General features: G+C 34.4%; 2 protein-coding genes across 2 annotated transcripts; both read right to left on the bottom strand.

The window, feature by feature from the left end:
• Positions 1-1,374: 1,374 nt before the first annotated feature.
• On the bottom strand, positions 1,375-3,240 carry LOC139841351 (uncharacterized). The gene is made up of 5 exons (XM_071831573.1): positions 2,781-3,240; positions 2,182-2,573; positions 1,947-2,093; positions 1,751-1,813; positions 1,375-1,617 (listed from the first exon to the last, which is right to left on the bottom strand). Exons 1-5 carry the CDS (start codon positions 3,238-3,240, stop codon positions 1,375-1,377), a joined length of 1,305 nt encoding a protein of 434 aa, XP_071687674.1.
• An 80-nt stretch (positions 3,241-3,320) lies between these two features.
• On the bottom strand, positions 3,321-4,433 carry LOC139841350 (uncharacterized). The gene has a single exon (XM_071831572.1). The coding sequence runs from the start codon at positions 4,431-4,433 to the stop codon at positions 3,321-3,323; it is 1,113 nt and encodes a 370-aa protein (XP_071687673.1).
• Positions 4,434-18,515: the final 14,082 nt, after the last annotated feature.

The following is an 18,515-nucleotide window of genomic DNA, read 5'->3' as shown; positions in this document are numbered from 1 at the left end:
TAAATATTGCGAAAACAGGGACCAGTCCGCTCACATTGCCGCGCCGCGGCCTTAAACGTCGAGCCGCGAGAATTGCCCTGAACTGGTGCTTTTGTTTACGTGCTTTCTGACCCAGATTTACACGAAACGCCGCGCCGCGGCCTCACTTGTAGCGCCGCGACACCCTGCACGATCTGATTCATTTTTCTCGCGTACAACTTCAACATACGAATAAGCCTCGAACCTTTTATACGCCTATCTTACATACCCAATTCACCTTTAAATCATATACGGGAAAAAATGGGGTGTTACAACTCTCCCCCACTTAGATTCGATCACGTCCTCATGATCCTCGTCACTTAACCTAACGGTCCACACTTCACGGTCCTCAAACATAAGTCCCAACCGACTTTCCTAAGCAATTCTTCCCACTGAATTGCCTTTAACAACTAAATCGTCACCCTGGATTTATCAAATCCATAATCCGAGCAATAAAACCATGCTCATTCCCTAACAAATGTCATCATCGTCGTCATCATCATCATCATCAACAACAACTTCATCATCATCATTAACTTCATGTGTTGGTGGATTAACTTCATGTGTTGGTGGATTAAACTGAATTGGTATTGATTCTCCGGGTACACTCATATTTGTTTAAGTCATATTATCTAAATGGGTTAAAGCCAAAAATAGGCTACAAACTTACACAAATGTACCGATGTCGCCCACAAACTCATTTCCGTCCTACTGTCGCCTACAAACTTTCAAAAAGTGTACCGATGTAAACAAATACTTTCAAAAAGTGTACCAATGTAAACAAAAATGACTTGCTATCGGCTAAACTGGTTAAAATCAACACGTGTTGTTCGTGGATTAGATCTTAATTCTTAAAAACAATGTACAAAAAAAAATATCAGGTCAAAATTAGTATGTAACAGGTCAAGACTATAAAATGTTGATATTAGCACATTTTTTGAAAGTTTGTAGGCGACAGTAGGACATAAATGAGTTTGTGGGCGACATCGGTACATTTGTGTAAGTTTGTAGCCTATTTTTGGCTTTAACCCTATCTAAATCTGCATCAAGGCTAAGATCGGATGAATTGGTTTCGTGTACAACATCCCGTATGGTGTCTTCGATAATGTCCCTATCCCAGATTTTTCGATGATGTACCTCATGAACGACCTTCCAGCTGCTAGAGGTTTGTGAAGGATCGTCGATGTAAAAGACTTGTTGAGCTTGTGTTGCAAAAATGTGTTGATCATTTTGGTACCACTCATCTTTCGTGTCAATATTAGTTATGTTATTCACTTTAACTGTACGTTTACGATTCCGGGTGTTCTCAGTATTGAACCACCGGCATCTGAATAACACAACACTAAATGCACCACCTTAATGCAACTCAACAATATCTTCCAACCGACCATAATACTTAGAGACACGAGCACCGGCATCTGCGAGTGTTTCAATTCCATTATTTTGTGTTGTGCATCGATCATCGCGATTGCTAACCACAAACCTGACACCATTCACATTGCAGACACTGTAATGGTTTGTGGTACCCACCGGTCCTTCAGATAGACAGATCAATTCATCGCTATACTTCGATCCGTCAACTGACCGTAGTTTACGTATCTATTAAAAAATAGTTATCAAATGTAAATTAAATATATATATATATATATATATATATATATATATATATATATATATATATATATATATATATATATATATATATATATATATATATATACAATGATTTTACCTGGTTGGTGAACCAACTAGGAAAATTTGTTTTCATGTCCATATTGGGGTTCTCTGCTTTAAACTGACTGTAAATGTTCAAAGAGAATTGTTAGTATGATCAACGTTTACACAGTTAAGTCATTATAAATTCATATTTTAGTATAATGACTTACTTTTTGTATTCTTCGATGTCAGAACAATTGTCGAGTACATACAGTGAAGTTTATCCTGAACATCCCGGGCCAGAGATTCGAACACACCTTTACTGATAAATTTACATAACGAGTTGAACACACGAAACTTACATGACCTAATTGGCCCGTCCACATATCTGTCAGGACGATTAAATCTCGTCTGTATACCTTCAAGAGACATTGAACATGCAGTTAATGCTTCATCGGTAACGTACCCCTCAGCTATACAACCTTCAGGCTTAGCTTAATTTCTAACATAATTTTTGAGTTTTTTCATGTATCTCTCAATTGGATACATCCACCTCATGTAAACAGGCCCTCCATATATAGCCTCTTCTGGTAAATGCATCACCAAATGAATCATTATGTCAAAAAAAGCAGGAGGGTAAATTAACTCGAGAATACATAACAGTTTAATCAATTGTTTTTGAGCTTTCAACATGTCTGCCACCATTAACTCTCGAGCACAAATTTGCTTAAAGAATGCGCATAGCTGCATTATTGGTGTAGAGATGGTTTCGTCCAAAAACGCGTTAATTCCGACCGGTAATAATCGTTGCATCATGATATGGCAATCATGAGATTTCATGTTCGTAATGTTGGTATTTTCCTTGTTCACTTTGTGCCTGAAGTTTGATCCAAACCCATCTGGAAGTTTTACTTCTTAAATGAATTTACAAAAACTTACCCTGTCTTCGGGTTTTAAAGAGTATTTGGGAAGAGGTTTGAAGAATTGTCCATCTTTTTTACTTTTGGTGTTAGGTTTGAGCCACAAATCTTTTCGAATACCCAATTTTTCCAAGTCAACTCGTGCATTGTGAGTGTCTTTGGACTTGTCATTCTATAATAAGGTACCCAAAATAGCCTCCAACACATTCTTTTCAATATGCATGACATCCAAGTTGTGTTGCAGTGGAAGATATTTCCAATACACAAGTTTTCGAAAAATAGAAATTTTAGTCCAGTTGTGACGACAATTAGGGGGACGTTTTCTTTTTTCACCAACATTTGTATGATTTTTACTGGGATTACCAACTGGCAACAAATATGTAAGTTGGTTTTCGATATCAGCTACTTTGAACTTTCTAGGTTTAGAGGTATGATCAACCTTACCATTGAATTCTAAGCTTTCTCTGTATGGGTGATTTGATTCAAGGTTCGGTCTGTGACTGACAAAAACAATTTTGTTTTTCACACGCATAGCAGGAGTGTCCTCGTTACATGTAGGGCATGCTTTATAGCCTTGGCCACTCCAACCGAACAAAATACTATGGGCAGGATAATCGTTTATGGTCCAAATAAGCATTGCTTTCATTTGAAAATACGTGTTTGTAACTGAGTCATGTGTAACAACCCCTTTGGACCATAAAATCTTCAGTTCATCAACTAAAGGCCTCAAGTAAACATCAAATCTTTTCCAGGTGATTTAGGACCAGGAATTAACAGAGTCAACATGAGAGAACTTTCTTTCATACATATCCACGGCGGCGTATTGTACGTTGTCAATATGACTGGCCACATGCTGTAAGGATTATTCATGTTGTCGAATGGATTGAAACCATCAGCAGCCAACCCTAGTCGAACGTTTCTGTTTTCACGTGCAAAATCCGGATATCTTTTGTCAATTTCTTTCCAAGCTCGACCATCTACCGGATGACGCATCTTACCCTCTTCATTGCACTGCCCAGTAGCATGCCAAGTCATATCCTTTGCAGTGTATCTGGAACTGTACAAACGTTTTAGTCTTGGAGTTATTGGAAAATAACGCAAAACTAAATTAGGAACTTTTTTCCCCGTTGTACGTTCATCTTTACATCTACTCTCATTACATAATGGACAGTTTTCCAAATCCTGGTATTCTTTATAAAATAAACAACAATCATTCTTACAAGCATGTATCGCTTGATACCCTAAACTGATCTTTCTCGTCCACTTCTTAGTTTCGTAAAATGATTTCAGAATCATGTTATTTGGGGGATGTGATTGTATGAGTAATTCTAACAATTGGTCGAATGAAGTATTCGTCCATTTGTTCAAGACCTTAATGTGTGTTAACTTGGCTAAAAACTCTAATGAGGACAACTTGCTACCGGGATATAGCTCGGTTTGGGTAGAGTCAATTAAATCATCAAGAGCAGTTGCGGTCGTGTCATTCATAGTCTCATCGTCATTCGGACCTTCCTCCTCAAAATTAGGAACTTCCTCCAACTGAATATCGTGCAAGAAATTTCTTAGAGGGTCCGTTGTGTTGTGTACTTCGGGTGGTTGTGGTAGTTCACCGTGATGCCGCCATATGGTATAAGAGGGTTCAAACCCATATCTAGTTATATGGGCTTTTATACGTTTAGGTTTAAGAAAAACCTTATTACCACAATGTTTACATGGGCAACTACACTTACTGTGCGAATTCAAATTGTTTTTACACCTCTCAATAAATGCATTAAGACCTTTAATAAAGTCAAGATTAAATGTATGTCGTATAGTAGTCCACCTCTTATCAATCGTCATAGATATTCCCTAATTAAATCAAGTTTAAAACAGCAAAAAACTTTAAAATTAAAAACACTTAATATATGTATAATCAAAGCCGGGTGGTCTAACTATGGAAGGCAACCTAACCCACTCTCTGAATGTTTTGTCTCAACTATGGATGCGCACAACTAATTTAATAGTTAGCAAAAATTCGGCATCATTTCCCCTAAACTCCCCAAATATGTCGTATTAAACGCATATTTGTAGGAGTAAAGGGAAAATGTGTACCAAAATTTTTGTAACTAGTAAATAAGTTATACGCATCCACATCCTAAAAGAAACAAAACACACAAAAAGCAGTCCCAAAACGGGGACCTTCCAAAGTTAATTTCTAATAAATTAACCTTGGATGGGTATTCTATAGGATTGATTAATTTCGAACCTAAGGTACAACTATTCCGAAATTAACCACTAAACCTAACAATGTTCATAAAATAATAAGCATAAACATAAACATAAACATAAACAATAACATTTACACTTATACTTATACTTATACTTATACAAACTAAACATACAACTTTCATCATCAAACCCATCAATTTACTAACTAAATAAATACTTAATTTTCTAATTAAAAAAATACATAACTAAACATAACTTAATTTTCAGTATATATTAATTAAAAAAATATTAATTTTCAACCTACATAACAAACATAATCAACATACATAAGCAAAATTCGGATTTAATTAATAGCAATAACTCAAAGCATGTTCTTCATGAGCATAAACATAATCACACACAACAATCTTCAAAACATACACACAAAATTCGGATTTAATAGCAATAACTCAATTTAAAGCATAAAAATTCGGATTTAACAAAAATAAGCAAAAACAATCTGATTTAACAAAAATAAATGAAGAACATACCTTTGTTAGTGTTATAGGAGTAAAATTAGGTTGGATTTACCTAAAAATCGCCGGAGTGTTTGGGAGTGTTTTTTTTTTTTTTTGGTGATAAGCTCGACAGGCTGCCCAGTTGCTTTTTGGCTAAATTTTTTTTGGACGACTTTTCCCAGACGACATGTCGTCTGGGAAGCTGGTGGAGGGAAACCCAAAAATAGCACATGTGACGACCCGGAAATTTCCGACCAAATTTAAACTTGATCTTTATATGATTTCGACACGATAAGCAAAGTCTGTAATATTGAGTCTCAAAATTTTGAATCTTGTTTTATGAAATCATTTGACTTCAACCGCTCTCGACGATTCACGAACAATTAATTGTAAATAGATATGTGCGTATGTATATATATGATTAATATTTCGAAATATAATTTGAAGTATTATATATTGTTGTTATTAAAATTTAATAAACTAATGGTTAGAATAAATATTTATTTATAAGATATTTTATTAAAAAATCTTTATCCGTCACTAATGATCAACGGAGCACGAATTTCAGTCCGTGAATGAAATAATGATGACTAATATTATCACACGTTTAATTTATTAATTTTTATTATATTGTAATTATTGCTTCAAATACTATGCTTGAAAATGATATACAACTGAATATGACTTTATTTCTTTTCATCCGAAGTTGTATTGAGGTTAGTGAATGCTTACTGTACTTGATTGATTCTACATCAAAAAAAAAACTTAAGCATAATAAATAAACCAACTTGTTTTCATTGGATTAGTGAATGCTTAATGCACAGGTGATACATGAATTAGATTGCTTTTTGTTGCTTTTGTTCTCACTCACAATCGAATCTTATATATATACATACTACATACAAGACATAGACAAGAAATATAACTGATTCTGATTTCACAATCTCTTTATATATTTTGTTTTGTTCTTTTTCATGACTTTTGCATCGTCCTACCACCACACTACAAATTGATCAATTATAATTGATCCATCAATCATTCGTTTACTGTTTCCTTAATATTTTTGATTTTCTTTTACCTCAATATCTAATTCTAATTTATGTTGCACCTACTACAATTGCATTAGAAACCAACCAAATATCCCTCTAATTGTTTAATCCCTTCATCACCTTCTTTAAATAGCCGACAACCACCACTTGATCAGACCAAAGACCATCATCAAGGACACCATCAAACAACCACAATCAACTATTCTCCACCACTGCAAAACCGTCACCCGCCACCACTAGTCACCATCTTCCCTCTCACTCTATCTCCTCTCTTCTCTTTCTATTTTAACGGTGAACCAAACAACATTGAAACAACCCACGTCCACCTCACTCATGATTACCACCCAAGTACCAACTCGTCACCACCACTTGGTCATTAATCTACTGTTTCTGTCCGACTGAGAAACCACCACGGCGACCACCTTTCCATCACAAAAAACGTATTACTGATGCTGCAATTAACAAAGAACACCCACCATCAAGACCCTTCTTCATGAGCTGTAAGATGAAACCCCCTTCTATTTTTAATGCCTTTACTCAAGAACATTTTTTCTTTCTATTATGTTTCCTACTCAAATTACAACCGCATTTTTTTTTTCGATTGACACAAGTTGATTGAAACACTTTTTCTATTTACATGATACCATCGAACCTCATGAACCTCACCACCCTTGAACCGACATCACCACCTTTATTAAACCACAACCACGATCTATACCCGGTGGTTACTATTTCTATTCCTTCTCTCTTTCTGTCTTCCTGCTTATTTCGAACCACATATTTGTATGGAGTTATTAATCAGATAATACATATAGTATACTACAAAGGTTATGAGATCCTTTATCAATTTAAGCAAGTGGGGCTAGTAATAAACTAATGGCCGACATTTTCCACTTACACTTATTCTCCTTAGTGGGGTTGGTACATGAGAAAGTGTTGAAGGATTTAAAAAAAATGGGACTCGATGTACGTACTTGGCCAAATGCATTGATTCTTAGATTAACCGTAATTTAACATGGTCGGGTCTTATTTCTCTATTGGGCCACTTCTTGCAAATTTATCACTTGCTGTTTTGGGTTCTTAAACGATGACAAAACGCACACCAATCCATTAAACTTGTTTTATGTTACGGTACCCTAAGAGAGGATAATTGTAAATAGCAAGATGATGATGAAGTATGATGAACGTAATGATGGAAACGGTTTATGTGTTGTGATTAATTCTGTGATCATGAAATTAAGATGATCCATGATGGTTATGACAATAGACGTGATCGTATGATAATGATGTTTTGATGTGATGATTGCGACTGTGAGGAACAAGATGATGATGAGATCACGAGTTGATGAATGCCGTATGATAATGATACCAAATGATTCTATGATGGTCGTGTTTATGATTTTATGATGAAGGATGATGATGATAAATGTCGATGGTGAAGTTAAAGAGAATGAGGAGGAATAACCAAGAACAAAGTTAGTGACCTGTATTGATCTTTATTATTAATTTGTTTTTTCTTTTCTTCTCCTAATTCTGATTCCTGCTTGGACCGAGACCCATTGGATGTTTTGGTGTTGGGCCACTTGTTAGATTGGACTTGGATGCAGTTGGGCTGAGAGTTTGGTTGCAGAAATAATACGAGTTTAAGATAATTGGGTCTGAGATATAAACAGAAAATTAGAAATGGTGCAGTGGATTGATAGTGTTATGGGTAATTGAGGGGTCTCGAGTTCGAACCCAGGCATGAGCATTATTTTTTTAGGCCAATTTCTTGAGGTTCATGAATCCGAGGCCAACCCTGCATTTGTCCAATATAGTAATATGTATTTTTACTACAAAATACATTAGGTGAGTTCATTTGCTCCCTTTTACTCTTTACAATTTTGGGACTGAGAATACATGCGCTATTTTTACAACCGCTTTATTAAATGCTTTTGAAATACATTTTGAACTGCGAATACATAAAATGCTTTTATAAATGTTTGACGAGATAGACGCAAGCAAAACATTCCTCGAATGAATTATGTGGACGTGATAATTTCCACCATTGAATTATGTGGACGTGATAATTGCCACAATTGATATGAATATTTTTCCCCTGATTATTATTGCTTGGTAACATAAGAATTAGGGAACATCACTAATTTTGATAATTAGTGCACGCCTAATTCACGCGAATCCTAAAGGTAGCTACCGGGTTTAACACCCCCACCCATAATGTTCACTAGATGGAAGGGCTAGTGGGAGTGCTATTTAGTACTTCGAAGTTTATATGATTATTATATAGACGAGATGTTCTGTTTTGGGGATATTATTTATGCGCATTATATGTTAAGGTCGGTTACCAAGCCAAGCTATGAAAGCAATGAAAAGTGAATGTTATGTATCGAGAGAATGATTTTATACACAGATTATGTGTATGTTATTTTTGTGCATAAGATATGTGTACGATTACTAAGATTTATGAAAGATGATTTTGTACACGAGAAAGGTGTACTGTATTTAAAAGATATCGCATGTACATTACAGGTGGGTATAGGATTCGGGCCCATTTGTACCATGCAGGATTTAAATCTTGTGGTCTATCATAATGATGAATTTTATTGTTTTATGATAAACCTATGAACTCACCAACCTTTTGGTTGACACTTGAAAGCATGTTTATTCTCAGGTATGAAAGAAATCATCCGCTGTGCATTTGCTCATTTTAAAAGACATCATTTGGAGTCGATCATCGCAATGGGACCAGATGTTGGTGACTTCGTCCAGATGGATTAGGACAGGGTATGACATGTGGTATCAGAGCGGTGGTCTTAGTGAACCAGGTCTTGTAGTAGTGTGTCTAACTGATAGTTGTTTAGATGCATTAGTGAGTCTGGACTTCGACCGTGTCTGCATGTCAAAAGTTTTGCTTATCATTTCGTGTCAAAAATCATCTACTTATCATCCTTAGGAAATTGTCTGCTTATTATTCCTAGTCTAAACACATCTTACTGCCTTGATTGCATGAATAGTGTATAGACAAATCTATATCTTAACGTATCTGTTACTGTAGAATTTATCTGACACGTTTCCTTAATTTTCTCCGTAATCTACGGGATCTTCTGTATATATTAGATATTCTATATACCTAGAATATTATCCGATAACCGAAAATCATTTCATATCGAAAACCCTCTAACTGATCATAAGAGATGGATCCTACACCTAGCTTGGATTCCATTAGTTCCGAAAGTAATTTTGAGATGCGTATTGAAGTAGACTCCGAAATCAATGAACCCGAAGTGTCTCCACCGTTTAACTATTTTTCTTTCTGGAGGAGATGGGGGTGGGTCCGAGACTTACTCATTCGATGGAGAAATGAAGAAGGCGAGCCCTACCGCGAACCAAAATTACCTCCTAACATAGGAGAAAACGATGTACTCACCGGTGAACCTATGCGCAACACTGTATTCACCCTTCTTGCTAAAGTTTTCCACCTCGAAGGTCGCGTTACTGCAATCTCAGAAAATATTCAACCTCTACTTCCGAATACCAATCGGAGGGGAATATTAGAAGAAGTTAGGGAACTTCGAATTGATAATCAAGATCTGTCGAATCAGATGAGTGGATGGATAGAAATGATAGAGGGTAGGATAGAAACCCTGACAAGAATGGTGCGTGATTTACAAGCTATACTTACTACACCAACATCATCACCAACCTCAGCACCAACAACACTTGTAGCACTGACAACAATAGTACCACCATCAGCAGCACCAGTAGCATAACCAGTACCAACAACAACAACAACATCATCACACGTCTCAACCTCGCAATCTATACCTCAAGCATAATCATCGTTCTACGAATCGTTCTACATAAACTATCTTCGTCCTTCATGGCGATTATGTAATCTCTAATGTTTTAGAGATTATGTACTCTAGTTCTAACCGTAAATCTGATGAGTTTAATATCACATTGACTCATTAAATTCATGATTACGTCTGAAGAAAATATATATGTATATATGTTTTCATTGAGATTGTAATTAAAATTTTTATTGTACAAACTGTTAATGGTGAAAATATTTTAACGGGTAGGTAATACCCGAGGAATATTTAGATTTCGTATTAATAAGTTACACTGTACATTCTTCAAATATGATTTAACAATCATTTAATATCCTACTTACATCCACAGATATACATAACCGTTCACCACAGAATAATCATTTTCATTCAATTTCATATTTGGATTTTGATTTATTAGAATGCAGCAAGTGGCATAATGAAGAAAACATTGGACAAAATAAAATTTGTTAGAAATAAACAAATTAACTATGAAAATTTTTGTTAAGAATCCACGCTAACTGTTCCAAGCTAACTGTTCCTAGCTAACTGATTACAATTTTATTTATCGCAGTTTATTTATCGCAATTTAATTATCGCAATTTTATTTATCGTCATTTAAATTCTGTATTTATTTTACGCACTTTAAATATCGGGACATGTATACAAGGTTTTGACATATCATATCGACGCATATATCTATATTATTTGGAATAACCATAGACACTCTATATGCAGTAATGATCGAGTTCTCTATACAGGGTTGAGGTTGATTCTATAATAATATATATACTTTGAGTTGTGATCGAGTCTGAGACATGTACACGGGTCACGACACGTATTAATTAATTCGAATATTATATATTAAATTATATATGTATTATTGGACTGTTAACTGTGGATTATCAACTGTGGACTAATGACATTGGACAATTAAAATGAATTAAAATATTGATTATAATATATGAAACTAAACATTTCTTCAAGTTTGCCACTTGATTTCGTCTTAAAAACCTCATTTGTATCTTGACGATTACAATCTGCGTTCAAACCTTTCATAATTCTTGGAAACACCTCAATCGAGAGGATAAACCAACCGCACTTCATCTATGGAAGAAAAAATTAATGCGTATAGTTATGCACCTGAAAATTCTCGAAAACTGAGTAAACGTTTAACACGTAGCTGTGCTAATTCCTTTAGTGTTATTATTACCCAAAATAACTTTGCGGTTCTTCTTCAAAATAGCCAATTTTGTCACAGCTCCAACAAGACAACTTCGACTTTTCATTCAAAACAACCTTATTATAACCTTGATATATATGCGTGCTCATTTATTATTACCAGATAACCTTTTATATTCCACCATACTACCATCATCGTTTAATCATCTAAAAACACAATTCTCCTGAAACCTCCTCGGATTGATAACCAATGATTCAGATATCGTAGCATTAAATGCAGAGGAAACGAAAAAAATGGTAGATGGTCTAAACGGCCAAAAATTTGATGATAAAGAAAGGAGTGTTAGGAACGCTCGATAGAAAAATTGGAACTGAAAAATAGGTTGAGCTAACCAGGAAGGAAACCAAGGACAAATACAAGGATCATACCTATATTCAAAGAATCCAGGTAATTCTGGATCCGCCGAAATCTTTAGAGAATATCTTGTTACGAAGTCATGTTAAATTTTTGCGAAAATTTTTTCTTCATCAACCTTCGAACTTAGAAACTCCAAAATATCATCATAAATATCTTCGATATTTCTGAGGATATTTTCATAAATATTGTCATAACCCGACCTTAACCATAAGGATGAATACAATAACATATGATTTCATCGCGAGGTATTGACCTCTATATGCGACATTTTTCAAAAACTGCATTCGTTTTTACAATACAAACCATAGCTTTTATTACAAATACAAGGTTTAAACAACTTAATAATGATTATCGTTTAGCGATAATCTTAGACTTAAAACTTTACATGTGATAATAACAATACGACCTCCAACATATTTTACATTACAAATCCTCCGATATGCAGTTTTATTTTTGACACAAATATGCATACTCAAGATCTTGCTTAAATTCAACATGTTGCAGCGGAAGCTTTTAGTTATCATCTGAGAATAAACATGCTTAAAACGTCAACATAAAGTTGGTGATATATAGGTTTAATGCCGGCAGCGTTATAAATATAGACCACAAGATTTCATATATAAATGTTTTAATAAAAATATTCTAAGTTGTTGAGCACTTGATAACCATACTTAACATTTAATCAACGTCGCATATTCCCTTTATCATGAAATCTTACTACACCGTACCAAGTGTAGTTACCGAAACGAAGTACTGTGCAACCGTTGAATACTGGTCGTCCAGTCCGGTTGGGGTTGTCAGGCCCGATAGATCTATCAACAGGATTCGCGTTTACAATACCTCATGTAAATAATAGTTACCAAGTTACAGGGAAGTATGCCAGTGGTACAACTCAACGTAGAATATATATTTTTAATCACTTGTGTCCATAACGTAAATCATAAAATGCATGTATTCTCATCCCGAAATATTTAGACTTTAAAAGTGGGACTATATACTCACCTTTTCCTTGAAGGTATTTAACTCGACTTGGTCTCCGATAGATATCACGAACCTAACCATATATATAATATATCAACATATTTTCTTTTCAAGTAATCGTTTCATATATATATATACTTATAATACTTTTAATATTTTCTTAGTCCGTAGTTAGCAGTCTGTTGTTAATGGTCCACAATTAGTTGCTCAATAAAATAAATAAAGACCCCATCGTATTCGTATTGATCAGAATTAATCTCGACCCATGGTACCATGTTGTCAAATGACGTATTGCGTACATAAAGTACCGTGTTGTCAGATGACGTGTTGCGTACAATCATGAGGTCTTATGATTAATTTTCTCGTGTTGTTTACGGGTGGTCCTGGAATATATAAAATCAAATTATAAGTAAATATATATTAAATATTATGTTAATTAGCCAAGATATGATTAATCCGATTTTGTCATAATATGATATATTACAGATTTTGAAGTGTTTTAAAAATCAAATTAGAAGGATCTATTTAGTTTGCGAACAGGTTTGAAATCATTCAAACTATGTTCTTGTTGTTAAAAATTTTATAACACAAAATAAGATAGCTATATAAATATGAATTGAATAAGATTATGAATAAGATTACTACCTCAAGTTACTTGGATAAAGCTACTGGAAAAGATAGAAAATAATCTTGATCAAACTTTCTTATGATAATTATAGGTTGTTCATGAAGCTAGTTCTTCATGAGTATTTGCTGAGATTGTGAAGATAACTTAGAGTTCCTAAGAGTGTGTTTTTGGTTATAGAAAGATGGTTGTAAGAATGAAATGAAAAACCAAGGTGATGGTGATACTTATAGGACAGTCTGGTTGTTGAGGGAACAAGGACAAATTATTGTGTTGAATTTTTGAGTAATAATGTATGCTAGCTTACAAATAAGATTCCCTCTTATCTAGGGTAGATCTAAAGCTGATAAGGATATTAATTTGATGTGTATTTACTAATAGTAAATACGTATGGATGATGAGTATGATACGGTAAAAGAAGCTCAAAATCGGGCTTTTATTTTGGGTCCAACCGGGCCAAAAATAAAATTTTAAGACATTTTTAATAAAACAATGTTAGCCAGCCAGGGGCTCTGCCCCTTGGACCCCGTCAGGGGTTGCCACCCCTTGGACCCCGCTTATCGGGGGCGCTGCCCCCGAACCCCCGTCATAATCAAGATAAGTTCAAACAAGTGTGCACTCCACACTTCCCCAAACTTGTTCGATATTTATCAAGATTATTTTGGTTACAAATTAATCCCATTACACTTAAAATCATATTGGTGACATAAATAACAACACATTATAGATTGTAAGTATATATGTCAAAGAACGTTACATATAGTTATCGTTTTGAAAACTTAAGTTAGTGGTCTCAAAGTATACTTATAACTCATTGTTGTTAGTTCACAATGAAATGTTAAACCATCCTTAAATCATGTTAAATATGTATAGATATGTACATATACATAATCATATAATTATCGTGTGTTATATAGTTCGTGATATCATCGGTCAAATTGGACGGTTAAACATTGTGTAAAACTCTTTTCAAAAATATATGTCTCAACAGTTTGAATTGCTTATCATGTTGGTAAGGTTTAATTTGTGTAAATATTAATCTCATAAGTATAGAACGATCGGAAAATTCTGGGTCGTTACAAATATTCTTATCCGAAATTATCTACCTCTTCGTGTTTTCTGTATTCCATTATATTGGAAACTTCTGTAAAATCTAAGTATAAACTATGACTGAATTGTGGAGAAGTGTTGAGAACTGATGCATGAGTTAGTATAATATAATGCGCTTGGCCAACGTGATTATATTACAGTAAGTCATGCTGAGTTTCTAATGGGACGTGATGATTCACAGATTATAACGTCATCATGTGCCATGTTACATAACTCTGTCATTCTACTTAATATCTGAACATATCAAGAAAATATATTCTTGATAGTTTTATCTTCAGTGATTCTGATAATTTAAAAATCAAATCGTGCTATTACTTTTACTTTCTGCTTAGAATCTTAGTTATGATCTTTCGAACTTCATACCTACAAATCGAGACGTCTCGATCGCTTTACTTAAAGCTCAAGAACCAGAGCTGGATTAAACATTTTCACAATCTTTGAAAGTATTAATTGAGAAAGAAAGTATTGGAGTGGTGAAAATAGTGGAACGGAAGAGGTAAATTTATAGCGAAATATCAGACAAATCAATCGAGGCAGATGCTCGCATTTAATTAAAGTGATCTTAAATTTCATAAATCCCGAAGAATCAGATCTTATAGATTTCCATAGATTTTCTTTTAAATTCCTTAAATTCCAGAAATCCACCGTGACTACGTCAAAAGTTAAAGCTCTATCTCAATATTTTGTGACAGCTTCACTTGAACGCTCCACATAATCAAATCGTTTTATCTATATTTATCAATAATGATAAAACTCTAATTATCAATTCATATTCATTACAAAAACATTTTTATTGTTAGCCATGACTACCCCAAAGAAATTTCGGGACGAAATTTCTTTAACGGGTAGGTACTGTGACGACCCGGAAATTTTCGACCAAATTTAAACTTGATCTTTATATGATTTCGACACGATAAGCAAAGTCTGTAATATTGAGTCTCAAAATTTTGAATCTTGTTTTATGAAATCATTTGACTTCGACCGCTCTCGACGATTCACGAACAATTAATTGTAAATAGATATGTGCGTATGTATATATATGATTAATATTTCGAAATATAATTTGAAGTATTATATATTGTTGTTATTAAAATTTAATAAACTAATGGTTAGAATAAATATTTATTTATAAGATATTTTATTAAAAAATCTTTATCCGTCACTAATGATCAACGGAGCACGAATTTCAGTTCGTGAATGAAATAATGATGACTAATATTATCACACGTTTAATTTATTAATTTTTATTATATTGTAATTATTGCTTCAAATACTATGCTTGAAAATGATATACAACTGAATATGACTTTATTTCTTTTCATCCGAAGTTGTATTGAGGTTAGTGAATGCTTACTGTACTTGATTGATTCTACATCAAAAAAAAAAAACTTAAACATAATAAATAAACCAACTTGTTTTCATTGGATTAGTGAATGCTTAATGCACAGGTGATACATGAATTAGATTGCTTTTTGTTACTTTTGTTCTCACTCACAATCGAATCTTATATATATACATACTACATACAAGACATAGACAAGAAATATAACTGATTCTGATTTCACAATCTCTTTATATATTTTGTTTTGTTCTTTTTCATGACTTTTGCATCGTCCCACCACCACACTACAAATTGATCAATTATAATTGATCCATCAATCATTCGTTTACTGTTTCCTTATGATATTATAATTATATTTTTGATTTTCTTTTACCTCAATATCTAATTCTAATTTATGTTGCACCTACTACAATTGCATTAGAAACCAACCAAATATCCCTCTAATTGTTTAATCCCTTCATCACCTTGTTTAAATAGCCGACAACCACCACTTGATCAGACCAAAGACCATCATCAAGGACACCATCAAACAACCACAATCAACTATTCTCCACCACTGCAAAACCGTCACCCGCCACCACTAGTCACCATCTTCCCTCTCACTCTATCTCCTTTCTTATCTTTCTATTTTAACGGTGAACCAAACAACATTGAAACAACCCACGTCCACCTCACTCATGATCACCACCCAAGTACCAACTCGTCACCACCACTTGGTCATTAATCTACTGTTTCTGTCGGACTGAGAAACCACCACGGCGACAACCTTTCCATCACAAAAAACGTATTACTGTTGCTGCAATTAACAAAGAACACCCACCATCAAGACCCTTCTTCATGAACTGTAAGATGAAACCCCCTTCTATTTTTAATGCCTTTACTCAAGAACATTTTTGCTTTCTATTATGTTTCCTACTCAAATTACAACCGCATTTTTTTTTCCGATTGACACAAGTTGATTGAAACACTTTTTCTATTTACATGATACCATCGAACCTCATGAACCTCACCACCCTTGAACCGACATCATCACCTTTATTAAACCACAACCACGATCTATACCCAGCAGTTACTATTTCTGTTCCTTCTCTCTTTCTGTCTTCCTGCTTATTTCGAACCACATATTTGTATGGAGTTATTAATCAGATAATACATATAGTATACTACAAAAGTTATGAGATCCTTTATCAATTTAAGCAAGTGGGGCTGTTAATAAACTAATGGCCGACATTTTCCACTTACACTTATTCTCCTTAGTGGGGTTGGTACATGAGAAAGTGTTGAAGGATTTAAAAAAAATGGGACTCGATGTACGTACGTGGCCAAATGCATTGATTCTTGGATTAACCGTAATTTAACATGGTCGGGTCCTATTTCTCTATTGGGCCACTTCTTGCAAATTTATCACTTACTGTTTTGGGTTCTTAAACGATGACAAAACGCACACCAATCCATTAAACTTGTTTTATGTTTCGGTACCCTAAGAGAGGATAATTGTAAATAGCAAGATGATGATGAAGTATGATGAACGTAATGATGGAAATGGTTTATGTGTTGTGATTAATTCAATGATCATGAAATTAAGATGATCCATGATGGTTATGACGATAGACGTGATCGTATGATAATGATGTTTTGATGTGATGATGGCGACTGTGAGGAACAAGATGATGATGAGATCACGAGTTGATGAATGCCGTATGATAATGATACCGAATGATTCTATGATGGTCGTGTTTATGATTTTATGATGAAGGATGATGATGATAAACGTTGATGATGAAGTTAAAGAGAATGAGGAGGAATAACCAAGAACAAAGTTAGTGACCTGTATCGATCTTTATTATTAAATTTTTTTTTCTTCTCCTAATTCTGATTCCTGCTTAGACCGAGACCCATTGGATGTTTTGGTGTTGGGCCACTTGTTAGATTGGACTTGGATGCAGTTGGGCTGAGAGTTTGGTTGCAGAAATAATACGAGTTTAAGATAATTGGGTCTGAGATATAAATAGAAATTTGGAAATGGTGCAGTGGATTGATAGTGTTATGGGTAATTGAAAGGCCTCGGGTTCGAACCCAGGCTTGAGCATTATTTTTTTTAGGCCAATTTCTTGAGGTTCGTGAATCCGAGGCCAACCCTGCATTTGTCCAATATCGTAATATGTATTTTTACTACAAAATACATTAGGTGAGTTCATTTGCTCCCTTTTACTCTTTACATTTTTGGGACTGAGAATACATGCGCTATTTTTACAACTGCTTTATTAAATGCTTTTGAAATACATTTTGAACTGCGAATACATGAAATGCTTTTATAAATGTTTGACGAGATAGACACAAGCAAAACATTCCTCGAATGAATTATGTGGACGTGATAATTGCCACCATTGAATTATGTGGACGTGATAATTGCCACAATTGATATGAATATTTTTCCCCTGATTATTATTGCTTGGTAACATAAGAATTAGGGAACATCACTAATTTTGATAATTAGTGCACGCCTAATTCACGCGAATCCTAAAGGTAGCTACTGGGTTTAACACCCCCACCCATAATGTTCACTAGATGGAAGGGCTAGTGGGAGTGCTATTTAGTACTTCGAAGTTTATATGATTATTATATAGACGAGATGTTCTGTTTTGGGGATATTATTTATGCGCATTATATGTTAAGGTC

This window comes from Rutidosis leptorrhynchoides, chromosome 4, assembly GCF_046630445.1.
Source record: "Rutidosis leptorrhynchoides isolate AG116_Rl617_1_P2 chromosome 4, CSIRO_AGI_Rlap_v1, whole genome shotgun sequence".
Classification (NCBI taxonomy): Eukaryota; Viridiplantae; Streptophyta; class Magnoliopsida; order Asterales; family Asteraceae; genus Rutidosis; species Rutidosis leptorrhynchoides.
Note: the sequence above shows the minus strand (reverse complement) of the source record. Positions and strands in the feature narration are given on the sequence as shown.

What these genes read in the sequence shown, in the direction of transcription:
- LOC139841351 (XM_071831573.1), bottom strand. Translation starts at nt 3,240, where the DNA reads ATGAAAGCAATGCTTATTTGGACCATAAACGATTATCCTGCCCATAGT. An exon ending in TGAAAAAACTCAAAAATTAT is followed by an intron (nt 2,094 to 2,181) that starts GTTAGAAATTAA and finishes TGTCTCTTGAAG; the next exon opens with GTATACAGACGAGATTTAAT. An exon ending in TGTTCAGGATAAACTTCACT is followed by an intron (nt 1,814 to 1,946) that starts GTATGTACTCGA and finishes ATTTACAGTCAG; the next exon opens with TTTAAAGCAGAGAACCCCAA.
- LOC139841350 (XM_071831572.1), bottom strand. Translation starts at nt 4,433, where the DNA reads ATGACGATTGATAAGAGGTGGACTACTATACGACATACATTTAATCTT.